The 18584-nt window shown below is 41.2% G+C and overlaps 1 protein-coding gene across 2 annotated transcripts in view; it reads left to right on the forward strand.

Annotated features, from left to right (window-relative positions):
- Nucleotides 1-386: 386 nt before the first annotated feature.
- Nucleotides 387-18584, forward strand: part of LOC126922337 (protein jagged-1) — a 56937-nt gene continuing 38739 nt past the window's right edge. For both annotated transcript variants that reach the window (XM_050734817.1, XM_050734818.1), the window contains exon 1: nt 387-2188. In XM_050734817.1, the coding sequence (XP_050590774.1) occupies nt 2141-2188 (48 nt within the window). In that variant the 5' untranslated portion in view covers nt 387-2140. The remainder of the gene's footprint in view (nt 2189-18584) is intronic.

The following is an 18584-nucleotide window of genomic DNA, read 5'->3' on the forward strand; positions in this document are numbered from 1 at the left end:
GCTTGCCGCGCTGGACATACGAGAGAGGCCAAGCGCGCAAAGCGTGTACAAAGAGAGGTAACAACGCGAAAGAGAGGAGAGAGAGAGAGAGAGATGCATAGGTCTTGGATCCATAGGGTCGGGGTGAAGAGCGGCCCCTCCGGTGATGGTGGTGGGAGTCATCGATGCTCCCGATGGTGGAGGTGGAGGAGAATGGTGGCGGGAAGGGGAGGCTTCACGGGGGTAGGGGTTTCTCTCTCTCACGGCAGAAAGAGAAAGAGCGAAGGAGACAGGTGGCTTGAGTGCAACGGAGACGAAGGGTAGGGAGAGAGAGCGAACGAGAGTGTGGTCGGAGCGAGGGGGAGGGGGGAGGCCCGCAGGCCGGCCTGCGGCTCCAACTCAGTATCCCCGGAGCGACCGTCTCGTGTACCCCGCGGAGGTGCTGCGTTTCCGTGCTCCAGCGTGCACGACACAGCCGTAACACGCATACAGGCACACGTACACGCGACTCCAAGCCTTATACATATTTACACGGATACGTTTTACGTGGCCGTGCACGCACGCCTGGCCCACCTACACATCTGCAGAACCGTGGAAAGGTGCGCGTACGTGCACGAGGTAGGCGCGCGTGTGCCACCGTCCACACACCTGTTCCTTCGGTCGAGAGACACGCCGATATCTCGCGACGAGAGACGACCGCGACAGTTCGACGACGCGCGTGTTTATCAAGACCATCGCGTGGTTACATCGCATCGACAGCTAAGGGCGAAATCACCCCCTTTTGGAGGAACAAGTTCTCGAACGTGGATGCTAAGCACAACATAACTGGAACGCGTGTTTTTGGTGGAGTCCAGTGAATTCGGTGGATGTTTCGTTGATGGATTACATGAAAAATAATTAGTCGCGGAGGTTAACGTCGGACTTCAAATTCCCGATACACGCGAGTGTATCGTCCTCCGTACGATTTACAATCGCATTGAATCTGATATTCGATTTATCCTTCGAGCTCGACTTTACGTGTAAGTTAGATAATAAAAAGACGTCCAACTACCTGGCTTGTATAGTGGATTTTCAGTCGAAGTGCGAGGCGATTCCGAAATTAGGACAGCGTCCAACGAGTTCAGACGAAGTCTGAATCTCACGTAAATTTCACCCGGTGTCGGTGAGCACGTGCTCCGTGAACGCTTTAGACAGCGTCGGAGAACAGGTGGGAACGGGAGCGAGCGCATCGTCTTGATCACGTGTTATTCACGCACGTCTTTTGGAAAACAATTCGAGTACTCGTGGAAGTGGGTCGTGGTAAATTCGTGAAAGATCCAGGAACAGACGCCTGGTGTTGTCGAGTGTACGTCACGTGCACACAACGACGCGACTCGACACGATTAATTACCGACGATCGAGGTGAAACGGCCGAGCAAGAAGAAGGCTACGAGAAGAGAAAGGAGGGAATACGAAGAGGATCGTAACGATCTACCGATATCGCACGATCAAAGGCAACCGTACGAGGGAAAGGTACCTGTCGCGACGCGAGAGTGCACGTAAACATCTCCGAGCTCGTCCCGTATCCTGGATCCACACGTCCTCGTTGGAAAGCGTAGTCGTTCTCTTTGCTACGAGCGATCCTTGTACCTCTTCCGTCTAACGATATCCGAGAAGATCCATGAGAAAAGCAATCGAAACTTTATATTACCTCGAACCTTGTGCGTTTTCGGATTTTCATAGAGAAATTTCAGTTTCCAAACGATAATTCCTAAAACAGTGTTGAATGAGTGTTTGAAAAGTGTCTCGAGGGAATATCGTATTTTTTGTACAACGACCGATGTATCTACGAAGTGGAGAACCGTGAGATTCGAGATATATCGATAACAGTGGCTCTGGTATTCGGTGTGTGCTCGCGGACCGGAAATAATATTAATAAGTATCGGAGAAGTGAAGTGTGATCGACGAACGGCAGGGTCTATAAACCGGTCGATCGTATGTACGGTGTGAACAGTGTTTTCTGAACCGATCGATCCGTGGAATAACGTCGGATATATTCAGCAGCACTGACGAGGAACGACAGATCTATTCGATTTCAAATCGTTAGGAGTGGCTGAAGAAGAACGCAGGTGACCCACGGGGAATGGTGATGCGGTAGTCGAGGGATTCCTCGAGGAAAGACATGAGGGCGGCCGCCGCCTACGTCCTGTTCCTTGCCCACCTCATACAGGTAACGTGTACGCTTTATCTGCCCTATTCGCGACAACGGACCACGGATTCTCTTCCGTATTCGACTCATACGGACATGTATCCTGTCAGGCGTTTAATGGAGCCGACGAGTACCGTCTTGTTCTTCTCGTAAACCTGCCTCCATCGCTTTCGCTCGGGAATCTCGTGAATTTTTCGCTACTTTGTAGAGATTAATTTACTTTGTAGCGATTTTAATTTGAACAAATTCGTTTCTTCGGGTGTTTCTTTCCTTTTTTATAAAAAGAAATTGATTCTCCTTATGGTATATGAAAAAAATAGAATATTAATCTCATTAAGAGATAAACATAATTTATCCTATTTGCGAACAATACTCAAACGTTCTCGTATAAATCGATCATTTATCACGTATCTGATAGACAGAGAAATGACGGCAAAATATTTGGAGCTGATATGAGTCGATTATTTATCGTGTATCTAATAGATAAAATAGATATTATAGACAGATGTTTGTGGTTGTTAAACGAGTGGGTTAAGTACGATTATTTATGGAAAACCTGTAGCTATTTAGAATACAGGAACAGCATCTAGAGTTACTATTAAACCGGAGGAACAGCACGTCGTACGTGTTGGACAAGGCGTGCGCTTATACTTGAGACACCCGATGTAATCTCCCCATCAAATTGCTTCGCATTTGGAAAAAAATCGAACTGGATACCCGATAATCAAACCACGGGAGACGGGGCAATTACTCGCCGATGCTGAACGATAAGGTCGCGGGACTAGATAAGCCGTAATTACCGGCAACCATAGCCATGAATCGAGCTTGATGTATCGGTGTAAGATACAAAAAAAGGGAGAGAAAAATAAAAAGAAAAGAAATGATTACATATTAATTACATGCATCAGGGTGAACGAAGCGCAAACTGTCGCAAAGTGGAACGATTAGATAAGTAGCGGCCGGCTCGGCGATGAATCATTGGGACGAGGTTTATTAACTTATCTTAGACGCTAATTCGATGAACGCGTAAAGACAGTCGGACGACTGGACGTACCATATGTATTCTATTCGTTGTTTCTTCTCTCCTTCCCATACTTCTTTTTCCTTATTTTCAATCTTCGTTATGATAACCACAGGTATTCTTTTCTGTTCCATTTCCTTCAACAGTTTCGTTGTTCTAATGCTTTTTCATATTTTCTTCGTCTTTTTATTGAATCTGTTAGTCGCTATAATTTTTTATAAGTGAAACTTACAGAAAAAAATTTGTATACATTTCGTAACACGACAATTAACGAGACAGTTTCCGCGTTATATTGTTTACTATCAAATTACGTTTCACAGCTAGTGATTATACCTCGTCCTTGTGTGACCTCAATCTATCTCATTTCTATCGCATACTCTTCCAAATTTTTAACGATTGATAATTGTAATTCAGTAGAAACAATCGCGTATCATTAGCATTCTACATACAGTATACTCTTCTAAATTTATAATAATTCCTGATAATAATAAGCCACGAAAAACATCCACATACATTACCATTTAATATACATACTCTCGCTTTCCCAGGACTACATAGTTACCAAACTGTTCCATTGTTGACGTGATCGGCTCTTCCGCTCGCGTTTTTCCACCATAAATTACGCTTAACCAGGAGAATCTATATAAAAGCGCTAAACTTCTAACCAGATAATTCTGGATTCTTCGTAGCTATGATCGTTCTCGTAACGATCCAGATGGTTTTATTTAAAAAATCAAACTACAATGCGTTTAAAAATCTACTTTTGAATGTGTCTACTATTCAGAACTCAAATCAGTCTTCAAATATAATATCTGTAATAAATAGAACAATTCGTTTTAAATATTACCTTTTGGAAGACAAAATAACGTCACTACACGACCGAAACTACGAAACATGGCTACTAAATAATATTCTTTGAGACGACGAAGATTCCCGACTTCTATGTAAACATTACCCTACTTTAGCCATTTTCACAGCCAAATAACATAGTAATTAAGAATCCCAAAGAACATAGAAATTTAAATAATAGAAAACGATCAAAATCATGGCTTTTTCTCAGTCACACGGTTATTCTTGAAGACTGTGCGTCAAAACGTGATTCTCGTCCCGCTCAAAGTTTTTCCCGGCCTTTCCACCGTCTCTTCTCTCTGCTGGTTTCTTCCCGGTTGTGTGTCATTGCACGAGAATAGGAGAACACGCGCCGCATCCTTCTGCTCGTTCTCATCAAGCGTATACATAGTTACAGTGTAACCGCGGCCTTTTTTACCACCGATGTTGCCTCGTCACCCACACTTATCATCTGGCTTCGCCTCGGTATCTTTGTCGTTTCTTTGCTCGACGCGTTGGCATTATTGCAGAGCCGGCTCCGTGTATCGTGCTATTGTCCGCGCCGCGATGTCCCGTCGAAAAATGTATAACACGTTGCATCAGTGTAATGGGACCGTCTTATTTGTATCTTCCTGCGCGGTTATTACACGCTCTCGTGCACGCGTTGTGTGTTCAGGAAGTGTGGCCGGGACACGGCGTGCCTCCACCGCCGAGAACGCGCGGCTTCTCCAGCTGAGAAGGGATGATGTCGTTCACAGATTGAAATGTTGGCAGAGTTATTCGAATTATCGAAGCTGTTGGTGATAGAATTTTTTATCGAATTCTGAACCATTGGTATCAGTTCAGGATGTATTATGTTATTTATAGCGAAAGGCATAGATTGAAAGATTGAAAATTAGATAGGCATAGATTAGATTGAAAACATATAGAAGACGGTTCAATAAATGTTTTAGTAGATGATAATCAACTTCTATTTTAAATACATTTCTATTATCGGCAAAAATTCTGTTAGATATTTTCATCGTCCCTTGTGATGTAAAGACAGTAGCTGAAGAACCAAAAGTTTCATATTAACTGTTAAAGACAAACCTGACCAATTGTTCTCCATGATTTCACGAAACATATTATTCCATTATATCGTAGAACTGTTTGCGCGATATATAGAATAATCTTTCAATTACTATTCACGTCACAAGATCCGAGAAAACTCTTTATACTGCAGGCTCCATAAATAACAAGTTAAAGACAAACCATGAATTATTCTTCAGTATTCCCCGAAAAAAATCATATATATTCGAGATGCATCACGAGGTCTAACAAGATTTTCTTGTACTCGATGCAAGCCCTATAAACAAGTTAAGGACGATCCATAAATTCTCTGAAAATGTGGCATATGTATACTCCAAATGCATCACTTAGCGAAGCTCTTTGTACTCGATTCAAGCTGCATAAACAACAAGCCAATAAATTAAAGACGAGCCGTAACTTATCCCAAAGAGCACTCTAAAAAATGCATCGGTACCACTCGACTGAAAACATGGATAGCCAAACGATTGCCAGATCTCGAAAAGTCTCGTTCACGAAAAGCATCCGCAACAGAAGCTGCCAAAGAGGCTCGCAAAGCGCAATCTCGTTGACGGCTAAACACAGCCTCCGTACAACTCGAGATGTTCGAGGCGAAGCAACCCCGAACTTTGGGGTAATTGGAGCTCGGGAGCGAAAAGTTGGACACAATGGCCACGAGTTATGGAGGGGGAGGCCCTTACCAAATGACTTTCGAAGAAGTGGTGCGCGGGAAGCTGGAGCCAGGCCGCGTCGTTCCCTCGATGATTTCGACCTAGCGCAATTAAGCGCCGTTGCTGCTCTCTTTCAATTACAGTCCGAGCTGGAATTACCGTTATAACGCACGGTGGCTGCCATCCGAAAAAACTTCGCCGAAAGTATTCCAAGAAACAGATACCTTAGTCCCCACGAAGAACGCCCTGTCACTTTTCGACCACGGATCATTTCTAACGTTTAATATCACGGTAGACTTGATGGAACGGAAGGTGTAAACATATAGAGGGAACACTATATGTGTTCATTATCTTTATGATATTTCTTATGAAATGGGGATTTTGCCCCACGTATGTAATTATTTGCCAATTATTTGTTTGGGGGACGGAAAATTTGCTGGCGGAAGGTTGAATTTAGAGGGTGAAGGGTAATCGTAGAATATGGGTTACAATTTCAATTCTTTTACAATGGAATTTGCTTCAACATGTATTTGTTATTACAAGGTATATGTGTACGTATAAAGTTATAAAGCTTCTCAAGAAATATTCTCTAAGAACAATTAGAAGCTTTAAAAATTCTCTATGTCCCGAGAATTCAAATTGAAACTTGTAAGGAAAATGAATTCGCCTACAATGGTGATTGTTAGTTCATCTTCTAGGCAAAATAATCCGCTCGTGAAGATTTCTTCTGTTTATTCTTACCGATTAATGACAAGCTCAAAAAATCCTCGAGTATCCAAGGGTATCTGCAATCTCACACATAGCCAGGACTGGAAAAATACATTTAGGAATCCATGCACCACAAGTCGGAGAGAATCGTTCGTCTGCGGAGGACTGTGCACAGGCGTGACCGATCTCAAGCCAGCTCTCTCTCCTGTGTGCTTTTTCTTCCAGAGAGCCGACTCTCGATCCATCCTTCGAGCACGTCCAAGCCGGATAATTAAGACGCGCCGACGGTGGAGACGATGAATTATAATCGAGTCGGTCCGAGAAAAATCTCCGCCGTGTACGAGTGAGTCGGATTTCGCGTGCGCGATTCCACGTCCAGACACAGATCGATCTTTCGTACCAACCTCCATAACGGGGGTTTACGATAATTGCTACAAGCATCCCGTGCAATTTCGAGCTTAATGGGCTGGCCGACGTTCGTCGACCAGCGTCGAATTCCATCGAGTCGTTCCGTCAAATTCCATCGTGAGGAAAATCACGACGGTCACGATCGCTTTTCACCTTGCTTTGTGTGATATATCGATATTTTGGCAAGAGCTATCGAGAGACACAAGACCTTTTTCACTCGATTCCACCTCAAGAATCTTTTATCCTGTTCCATTTTATTTTGTATTCTTTATTTACATTTATTCTTGTCGAAATTTATTAAGGATGTTTTTCCTTAGAATCGATGGTAAATTTAAGAGACGATCTCGATCTTGAACTTTGGAGATACGTGGAGGTGTGTAGATGAATATATATGGGTTGCAAGTCGTGTTTTCTAAGTGTATTTGATTCCATTCGTCCTCTTCGATCTTCTATTTTCCTCCTTAGTTATGTATCTTCTTTTATTCTACGTTTGTCGACTTCGAGAGTGAAATTTTTTACCAGAGTGGATGGTGAATTTGAAAGTTAGATCATGGATTTTAGAGACACGTAGGAGTAAAATGGTTTTCAAATCCATTTGTGAGTCAGAAAGTAATGTATGCGTAGAGCAAAGTAGAATTGGAAGAACGCATTAATGGAACGGTTTTTAGTGAACATTATAAGGAACAACATCGTCTGATGTGTTTGACAATCATATTGAATACATAACGCGAGCGAACGGTACACGTGGAGAAATTTTTTTCCGCAAACATTGACATTCATAGTCGTTACGAAGGAAGCCGAGGATCCTAAAGAAACACGGACTGTAATTAATCAACGCCAGCGGATGAAACTCATTCGAGTGAACTCAATAACCCTGTCAGGGAAAATTAGCTGGAGCAAGCGCGTGCAAATCGCGCCTCGAACGGGTTTTTACGCAAAAGTTAACGTCTCAACTACCGTCCGAGAAATCTCGTCTCTCGATCTTTCCCAAACGAAACAAACCGAACGGGGGAAAACCTGCAACACAATTAATCATCGTCCAACTAATGTACTCGGCTCATTCGAAACACCCTGTCAAATAGCCTGGATCTAGCCTCCTGGAAGAACATCCACTTCTCGGCTTCGTACGAAACAAATAGAACCGAGTCGTCAGCCCGCGGCTAGAAATTAATAACAGTAATAACACACCTTTATCGTGTGCTATAATCATCCAAAAAACAGACGGAAAAACGACGAAGAAAAGAAATATTCCAAGATAATACTTCGTAAATCACGTGGACGTAATATGAACAAGCTATTGTAAGAAAAAAAAAAAAAGAAAAAGATAATACTGCGTAAATCACAAGCGAGCTATTGTAAAAAAGAAAAAAAGGCAAGTGCACATTAAAGTTGTTAGACCCAGAAGTTGCAAAAGCAACGAGCGGATGATCGGAGCCGTCCCACGCGAAAGGGTTGAGAAAAAGACGCGCGTATGCCCCGCGGCGTTCGACGACGACCCGTTTAGCGCATTAGCGCGTCGCTTCCGCTTTTACCCTGGGAACCGATCTCTCTCTCCCGACGTATACACGTTCCCTCTGGCCGTACGGGCGCCCGGCTGCGTTCTTGTTCCTCTTCTTGCGCCGCTATCGCCGCGGCCAATTATCAACGAGCGAGAGCGCCGTCTCGTTGCTCGCAGGAAGTTGCAGCGGGATGCAGCCAGCCAGATAACGCATGTACCCTATGGTCGTGAATTGGAAAAGTAAGAAGGGTGAATAGCGTGACGGGAAAGATAAACGCGGCGAGAACGTGGAACAGGTGGAAACGCAAGGACGAATAGGTAACACGGATGCCGAGTCGCGGAAGTACCGTTGAGAAAAGCGTCGAATCGATCCCTATTCCGGATAAGGAAAATGCAAATACACACGTTGCTCGGGGAACATATATAAAAAAAAAAAAATCGGCTCTAAGCGGGGGATAAATTTATTCTCGTCGACTATCGAACGACAGGCGTGTTCTGTGACTGAAAGACGAGCGAGTTAAGCGATCGCAAGGAAGCGAGAGGCGGAGAATCTGACCCACGCGAACGCTAGAAGAGTAGATGGAAAAAGAAGCGATATATACGAGTCGACGAGTCGTGTAGTGTCGAGTAAAGTCGAGTGTGAAGAGAAAGAGAGTGACGAGAAGAGGTAATACCGGGAAGAAGGTGAAAACAGGGAGAAACAGAGACAGGTAAACCGCTGCCGAGGCAATGCTGGGCGGGTTAAAGCGAAGCGTTTAACTGGCGGTCACGCGAACCTCCTATAAAAATCTGCCCTGAGGCTGGACTCGCTGGATGCTCGGCCAGATAGACAGATAATACCGTCTCGTGGCGGTGTTACACGCCGTGATCCTGTGTGCTCTCTTCTTAGCCCCGTGCGTTTCTACCCTGTTGTGCACCGTGGCGTACAGGTGCGTGCCTGCGAGTCCTTCTTCCCTGGCTGTTCTTCAGTCGTCCACCACGCGGTGGCCGAACGAATAAAGAGAACAGACTGACGGGAAGGTAGCCAGGGGTTTACGAGTTCGGGGAACAGAATGGATAGGAAGGGGGCAGCTTTCGAGCAATTTGTGATAAACAGGGACAATTTTTGGTGGGTTGCAGTTCGTTTGTCGACATGTGAAAAGAAAGAATTTTTTGGTTCTTTTCTCAGGTTTTAATCTCTACTTCTTTTTTCTTCTTTGCTATTGTAGGTTTGTGGCTGTTGCAGTAATTTGGAATAAATAGAGACAATTCGTAGGGAACGCGAATTTTATTTGTCGACACGTGAGAGAGCTTTCTAGATCCCTCTTTTATCTTTTAGTCTCCTTCTTTTTTTGTTTTCGATGTAGTAGAAAGTTTGTAGATATTCTATATATTCCTTCCAATTTATGACAAATCTTACAGACAATTTTTAGAGAGATGGAAATTTGTTTGTCGGCACGTAAAAGGAAGGAAACACCTATTTTTATTCTTTGACTTTCTTTCTTTCCTTTCAAAATGGTAACAGATTCATATTTATTCTGTTATAGTAGAGAAACTAATTACAGTCGAACGTTAAGTTCTTCGCCTGAACGTTTTATCGCATTGAAGATTGAAAGAGAAGGGTACGGTATGTTAGGCAAATTAAAGACAAATGCTACTGTCGCAGTTACAATGTTTAGCTAGCTGTTACATTCACCGTGGCCTGTTCTTTCCACCTCGGCCGTCGTTTATCAACTTTGAGAGCAGAAGCGCGGTAATTTCACGGGTGTCGACGGGAACGAGTGACAAAACAGCGAATTACCAAGGCAGTTTCCACGGTAGCACTCTGAACAAAGAAGCCTGCTCTTGCTCCGGTGACGTTTCTTGTTGCCCACGATTCTTGTCATTCGTTCACCAGAGACATTTTAGCTTTCGTTCGATGAATAGCATGACTATTTTCTCAAATACTTCCCACAAACATTTTATCGAGAACAAAAATCTTGAATAATAACGCCTGAACAAAAGAGACCATTTGGATCCAGAATATCTCCAAACGTCAGAAGCGTTCCAGTTTCTCTTTGTTTTCAACAACGTTGTTCATATCCTGTCGATTATACGTCATACTAAAAATTTCGACAGAGTGTCAAACATGCACAAGTCTGGCTATCGAATATCAATAAATTGCAGGATTCAGTGGAAAAAATGGTGCAAGTGTAATTTTTCTAAAAGTGAAATAAATACGAGAAACACGACATTCGTATTTATCTAGAGGATTTTGTTATGAAATAGGTATGAAATATAGATTGCAAATATTTAAATTCATATTTTTATGAATGTAATTACAGAAGAAGTACTTAAATAAAAGTTTGCTTCGCTTATTAAATGTTATAACAAATACGTTATTTTAGATATTTCATACATTTCTTTGCATTTTTCAATTTCCGACAAGCGCATAGAAATTCACTTTAAATATCAATCTTTAAATATTTTTAAATAATATGTTTCGATATTTAATAACATACAGGTTCCCCAATTATGATTTCAATTTTGCTCAGGATCTTTGTTTATAAATTGATATTTATATATTTATTACGCTATTATAAATTTAGTCGCCCGTGCCACTTTTTCTTCGAACCTCTCGATATCTCGTAGCATCATCGACGCTCATTTCCATGTTCACCGTGCACGACCATCGTCGATCGTGACTAAGTGTACGCCTTAACGCTTGACACCCATCAACGAGACCGTATATCCATTTAATTTATTGTCACACCGTTCGATTCGCCAACGTCGCACAGCGTACACAGCCAGCCACTGTCACGCGTGCTTACGCAACGTGTAATCGTCGATGATCAACCGAACGATCTATGGTCGCTTGATTAGAGACTTGGCGCGCCGCGTCTTTTTCGACGAACAGCCCTCTTTACGCCCTGGGCGACACGATCGATTGTTTTACGCGTTCCAACGCGTCTTCGCCATTGAGCGTGCCGAAAAAACGAGGCTAAGAAACGACAAGAAATTGCACGCGAAATTTGCACCTGATTACGAAGCATTGATCACTGTCAATGTTGCAACACTTTGATCCTCGTTACTTTGTCGCATGATTAATTTTAATCGATTGGATCCAATTGAACGAAAATTTTGCGAAGATGATAGTTATCGTTTGGAGATATCAATTGACGAGACAGTAATTTAGTAATTTGATTAAACCAATAGAAACCAACTGAAAATCGATCTAAAATCAAATTACTTTTTCGAACTCTGCTATAAATTCATAATCGAATAATATTCGTAATAGTGATATTTTTTACTTTCGTATGTAAAACCTATACGTTTCTTTCTCTTCCAATAAATACAACTTAAATACGAAATTGTCATTAAATGTTGATATTGAAACCGTTTAATCGTTGCATTTTAGGCTCAATACAAACGAATAATAAAACGTGCTGTTGTTGTGACTTTGCAATAATGACGTCGTATGTGACGTTGGCAAGTTTATATTTCTAATCGCGATGTACGCGAAGCACGATCCCGTTATTAGAAATACATACTGTGTATATAAGGCACAACGATGCCATAGCGTTGCGATTTCCTAGTGGTGACTCTGTACTTTTTGACAATAATGCAGTTTCCTAAGAATACAATACAAAGTACGCGATACCGTTATTAGAAATATAGAACCCAATGAAAATTAACGGTGTAATTTTGTACCGGTAAGCTGTACATTCAACAATTCTACATTTTTTAATAATACAGTGCACACAGTTGTACGATTTCGTTAGTACAAGAAAATAAAACAATTTACACTGATAAAACTATACGATTCGACACCTTTATATTCGCAATATCGAAACCTCAAATTTACATGTATTACACGATCATTGAACTGCGTATAATTATAGAAATTCATACCTCGATAAACATATTATAATTAAGAAAAATGAAATCCATACAAAGAATGATGTTTTGTCTATTAAATATTACGACAAGTACTAAACTCTTCACGTTATACTTCATATTTTTCCACGTTATATACGTTCTATGTGTTTTGCACCTTCAGATTTGCCATAAACTCATCAAAATTCACAATCGAATCATTAAAAATATAAATCTACGAATCATATAACATCGCCGTTACAAAATCATAACGCGTCGTCGTCTATATATCAAATTTTCAAACGAACCAAAGCGTACAGATCACAACATCGGCATTGAAAAATCACAACAACGTCGCATCATTTATCTCCAGCAGAACCGAAGCTCAACGAAAGACAGCAGCCGGCGAGCAACGAGGGAAACAGGTTGTTATTGAGACCTTTGCGTGGCACGAAGTTTGGGATACCAGGGGTATTAGTTAATAGAGCGAGACTAACGTCTGCATCGACGTCGGATGCCTCTAGTCCTTCGAGTGTCTTGACTCACACCTGTTCTTCTTGTTTCGAGCGTTCGATTCCCGCCAGGTAGACGGATCAGGTTGAAGAAACTGGATGATCTTCTCCCCTCCGTACGCCAGGCTTACTCGCCGATCGTGTTTCATCCACCCTTGACCGGGCCAACAAAAGCTCATCGATAACAGCCTGCCGTTTTTAGTAGCGGCGACAAGTTCCCATGGCTCTTCCCACGGAGAACACGATACACCCACGCAACGATTACTTCTTAAATCGCCTGAGAAAATGCCGATCGACCCGGTAAAAATTTCATCCGTCGGCGTCCTCCGGCTCTGCTGTGCGTCTGGAGACGACCGTTCAGAAAATTGCGTCGGGTTGCCCTGTGTACACAGGAGGAATTCCTGCTGGGTAATTTAGTAAACAGAAAAAATCCCTCTGTAGAGGGTAAGACGTTGGCCGGTGTGTTTTGTGAGAAATTTTTGGAGAATTTTTCAAGGATTTTCTAAAAATAACCTTTGGATTTGATGGATTTTTAACGTTTCATGTAGTGGTACCTTTGAAGAATTTCGGACATTTTGTAAATATTTAGAACTTAGAATATTTGATCTTCCAAGAGTTTACTCGTTAAATATCTATTTCGCTAGCATTCTGTTTGATATTCGATGTATTTGGTATTCGTAGAAAATGGCGCGCATTATTTGTCAGCATTTCACTGAAAACACAGAACACGGGGTTGATTACTCAAACTAATTACAATCTCCGCTAACTTTGAAGATTTTACCGTGTCGGAAACGTAATTAGTCATTCTATAGACACAGTACTCTATCAATCCGATCTCGATTGCGCCAAATCACGTCCCTATCACGAATTACAGTCTGAATTTCTCGCGAGAGGCAGTGGTATTCTATAAAAGCGAGAGGAGGCGTGAAACGATCAACACACTCGATCAACGTCGCCAAAACAACGCCTCCGTCAGCTTCTGCTCCCTATCCACCGTACGAACTTTCACTCGAAAACGAGAAAGGAGGAACGAACTAAAAGAAACGACCGGATTAATTTATTCTATTCTCTCCACCTACTGGCGGGCTGAAAGAGCGGACCGATTAAAATCGTCCTTGCTCGATGATCGGTAGTCGAAGAACGGAACAGCCCGGGAGGACTTCCCACGCGAGCTAACAGTTTTTAATTATTTTGGTAATTTGTGGCTGATCGAGCTGGCTGCGGATGGGATCGAGTGGGTAGCGATATTAAGTATAGACCTCTCCGCGAAAACAGAGAGATATATGGTCGTTGAAACGTACACACGCGCGCGTATATACGCGAATACATGGGCGAAGGATTCGAGCAACGTGTTTCACGGAGCAACGATTCGTCCGTGCTACGGTGTAAAATTAAATGGTGCTCCGGCCGAGTCTATTTCGGCGGGGCAGGTAGCGGCCACCGGTAATTACTACCTACGACTTAGGAGCTCAAAGATAAAATGAAAGGGCCCGGACGATTTTCGAAATCGAATTCGCGTCAGTTGTTGTTGTTGCCGTTCCCGAGCCATAGAGCCCGTAGAGGCACCCATCGTGCACCCATCGCGCAACCAGCGCAGCGTGCACCCTCCGCAGACTTCGAAGTTTTGTTCCTTTTCCGGTTCGACTTGGGTCGCGTGAGCAACTGGCCCTCTTCCCTTCTCTCTTTCTTTTCTCTCGTTTTCTCTGCATCGTATTGGGAAGAACGAGGATCACGATGGTCGTCGAAGATGGGACGATTGATCCACTGTATGCATTGTTACGGAGGAAGTTCGTTAGGTGATCGGCTGGTTGATTAGGTTCGGATGTGCAGAGAAAGTAGATTGATCGGGTTAATCGGATTCAAAGGATATCTCGAGTTTGAACGAGATAAGAATTCTAATTGCTGTGTATGAATTCTTGGTGGAGTTGTACGTGAAACATCTTAGAACGATACAAATTCTTTTTGCTCGTTGGTATAAAAACAGCGTTGAAATACATTATAATTCGGAGTAAATAATAATTAAAGGGGTAAATAATACTCAGCTTACTGGAAGTCATCATGTTAAACATGTTGCATCTGACTTCTTCAAAAAATGTCTTTGTAATGACTTGTTCGAAACAAGCAGAAGATAAACATCAACTTGTAGATATAAATCAGTTGGAAGAAAGAAAATAAAAGAAGAAGTATTTGAGGATATCCATAAAACACATAAAAAGCCAAACTCAGATTGATTCAAGGGTTTATAAGTACAAAAGTAGAATTATCATTTCGTTAGATAGCATTCGTCGTTTCTTCCAAATCAGTAAATAGTTGAGAAATGTTCAACTTCAAACTGGAAGAATATATCAAGACCAGTAAAATAACAGGTTCACATTATTGATTTCAAGTTTCTCGAATCAGAGAACTTTAGTAAAGCGAATTTTATTCTCACAAGTATTCCAAAAATAAGTTAAATAAATAAAAGAGGCATAGCTTTTGAACTGAAACTTCCGGGTTCGAATACGTAATTTCCTCCGCTTCAATCATGTCCAGCGTTCATTTCCTTGTTCTCGGATTTCCTGGATTTCCAAAGCACAGATTTACTCACCGTCGCTGCTTGATTTGTATACTTCTATGCACGCACATCTAATCTTAAAGTATCAGAAACAAAACTGGAACTCGCTAATTAGCATGCACGAACGAGGATAATGATACTTTCATTGATCCATCCCCATAACGAGCTTGGCTGGTTAGCTGCTTTTCAATTAAGATATTAAACACACACTTGCTTTTACATAATTGCATCCAGTTCTAATTAGGCATTTACATAATTATACGTATTCCGTATAAACGTTACCCCGCCCCCAACTTTATACGCGCTAATGAGATCGCTGATAACAATTAACTCGCTTAAACGAACGTCCCCGTGCACCATTTACTCTCGATTATCGACGATGATCGCCGCGTTTTCGAGAGTCATGCTGTTATTAAGGCATCTGATTGAGGAGCACTCCGCCAACAGCGAAAGAGGAATACGGTTTTATCGATAATCCATTCCCATGAGTCACTTACAACCTGTTTCGTTCGACGATCCTCCTCTTCGACCTCTTTCTTGTTCCAACTCGAGTGCTCAATTATTTCTAGGAAGAACACAGCCATTTAATATCGTCCCGAAGTCCATGGAATAGATTATTCTAGCCTCTTTGCTACTTCTTCGATCAATCACCAGACAGTTAAGAGTTAGGATAATTGTTAAATGAATTCTTTCCGATATAAAACTGGAATATTTCTGATAGTATCTTTGGATTGATAGGATGTTTGGTGATTTTGTTAGCATCGAATCGTTTTGATTACATTTTCATAGGAAAGATTGATCAGGCTGGTTTACTATTCGCTGATCGTATAAAAATAATTCAAGATCTAAATGAGATGTGTGCGTTCGAACTTTCTTTGTATTGCAAATTACGTCGAGAATTGGAAATTTTTAAGATGTTTCCCCGAGACTATGTCGAAACCACCTGTAACCCAGATTGTTAGAGATTAAATGTTAAATATGGAACATTAAACACAGAATTTGAGTGAAAGCCATGTTTAATTAAGAAAATGTCGCTCCTCCTATCAATCAATGTCTTTTCGCTTGAATGCATTAGCATATAAAGGAGGATGAAAAGAAACTATGAATTCGTATATCCACTTTGATTAATCCCACCTTAAATCCAATTATCCAAATACTACCCACAGCTGACTATTTAATATCTAATTTTTCGAACTGAACAACAAATCAAGATAAAAGTATTAGGTTGTCCAAAAAGTTTCTTTCGTTTCATAAGGTGATAATAGATAAATAACAATTTCTATTTTATATTATTTTATTGAATTAGGTATGATCCATTTCGTTCTATTTCTATTATTATGTTCGTGCATAATTCAATAAACTGATATAAAACAAAAAACATTGTGCGTCTATTATTTTCTTATAAAACGAAAGAAACATTTTGGACAATCTAATACAAGGAAGACGTAGCGTCGGAATAGGAAGAACTTCTAACGTACACTATTAGTATGTAAAAACTACGTTAAGGATACGAGTAAAGTATGGAAGGATGAGTTAGAAGATTAGATGAGGAAGCGGTTGAAAAAATTATAATCGGCTCGCGTTTCGTCAAAATCAAATAAATTATTATTAAAATTTATTAGTCAACACAAGAAAAGTGAATATGGGATCAAAGGAAAGAAGCTCGGAAACAGTATCGACTTCCGTCGACATCCTTCAGGACAGGCGTAGAAAATTCCATGAGAACCGGCGGTAAGGATACGGTAGGATCGTTTCTCAGTATGCGTTCCGCGGCCGTTTTTTCGGTCGAATGAGTTATTCGTATTAACTCCCGCGATGTTCGACGCGCAGAAGACTAAGAGCCGAAGCGAGGTATGGCTCGCTGCACCTTGGCTATGCGGAAAGGAAAGGCTATTCTCTTGCGAATCGGCACACGGACGGCAGAGAGAAACGACTCATCCTCGTCGTGCACGTCGAGAGGCCCGGCAAACTCGTAACAAGTCACGAGCAGAGGTGTATACGCGTCGACGGCCACGGTAATGCTCTCAGAAAGGAGCCCTAAAACGCGCGTAAAACCCTCTACTCCCGTGTACCAGGTGTCCAGAAATCAATCTGGTGACAAAACGCCGCTCCTTTGTTTCCCCGTGTCAGCAACCGATCGCTTTTTTACGCAGATCCTTGGTGGTCCACCGATATAACGATGTTTTCAGCATTGGACAAAATGTAAGCTCCGTTGCTCGAATTTTTAACATCTTTGAGATATTTTAATTAAAAAATATGAAGAATGTAATGGTGATCATTGCGTGGATCATATCGTGAATAAATATTTTTATAATATTGTTACGATACGATATGGGCTAAGGGAATGGCGTGTAACGTAACAGACCTTTAAACTTATACTGTCAGAATAAATTTTGTAGCATTAGAGTTTTGTAAGACTTTAGATTTCTTTGTTATGTTATAAACTACGTACTAGGTAAAGAAAGCGTGAAATGTAAAATATTAAAGAGTATAATCTTATAAATTCAGAATTGATTGCTTTATAGTAAACACTAAAGATCTACAGAATTTGTTTAATTTAATCCTTATTGGAATATAAATTACGTGATAGTTAAAAGAAGTGGCGTAAAATAATAAAGAATATAGTTTTACAAATTAAGAATTTATATATATGATATTTATAATATTTATATATATATAATTTATAATTATAATTTATAATTATATATATAATTCATATATATTTATAATATTTATATATATATATATTATTCAAGTATCTTATAGTAAAAATTACAGTACAATTTGACTAGTATATGTGTATTAGTACCAGTACGTGATAGTATATTTACTGTTAGGTTTTAATAGACGTTACAAATTTCTAACTTTTTCCAATTTTACTAAAGATTCATTGAACTCCAATTCCAAAGCCATAAGCCTTTCAAATAGAGGTCATCTTAGATACATCTTCATCTAGAAAGTCTTTTAGGAGACCGTAGCAATAACGTGTCTGACAATGTAACAAGAAAGAGTAACTCGCGGAGGAAACTTCGAAAAAGCGCGGTAATTTCAGTCATTCGAAAGACAGACGATGCCCTGACGAAGTGGAAGGTTTTAAGTAGCAGCTGGAGGTAGTTGACACTTTAATGACTGATGCAGCGTCGGCTCTGTGCATCGTTTTCTTACGCATTTAACCGGTTGCTGCGTTAATGCCTGTTTATATTACGGTACTACTGCCATGATCGTGCATGTATTCGCACGAATCGGACGCGAAAAATCGTAGACAAGTCTTGGCTCATTGCATCGACCGCTGTATGACTTCGCTGGACTTCCGACAAA

The sequence above is a fragment of the Bombus affinis genome, chromosome 11 (assembly GCF_024516045.1).
Source record: "Bombus affinis isolate iyBomAffi1 chromosome 11, iyBomAffi1.2, whole genome shotgun sequence".
In the NCBI taxonomy this organism is placed as follows: Eukaryota; Metazoa; Arthropoda; class Insecta; order Hymenoptera; family Apidae; genus Bombus; species Bombus affinis.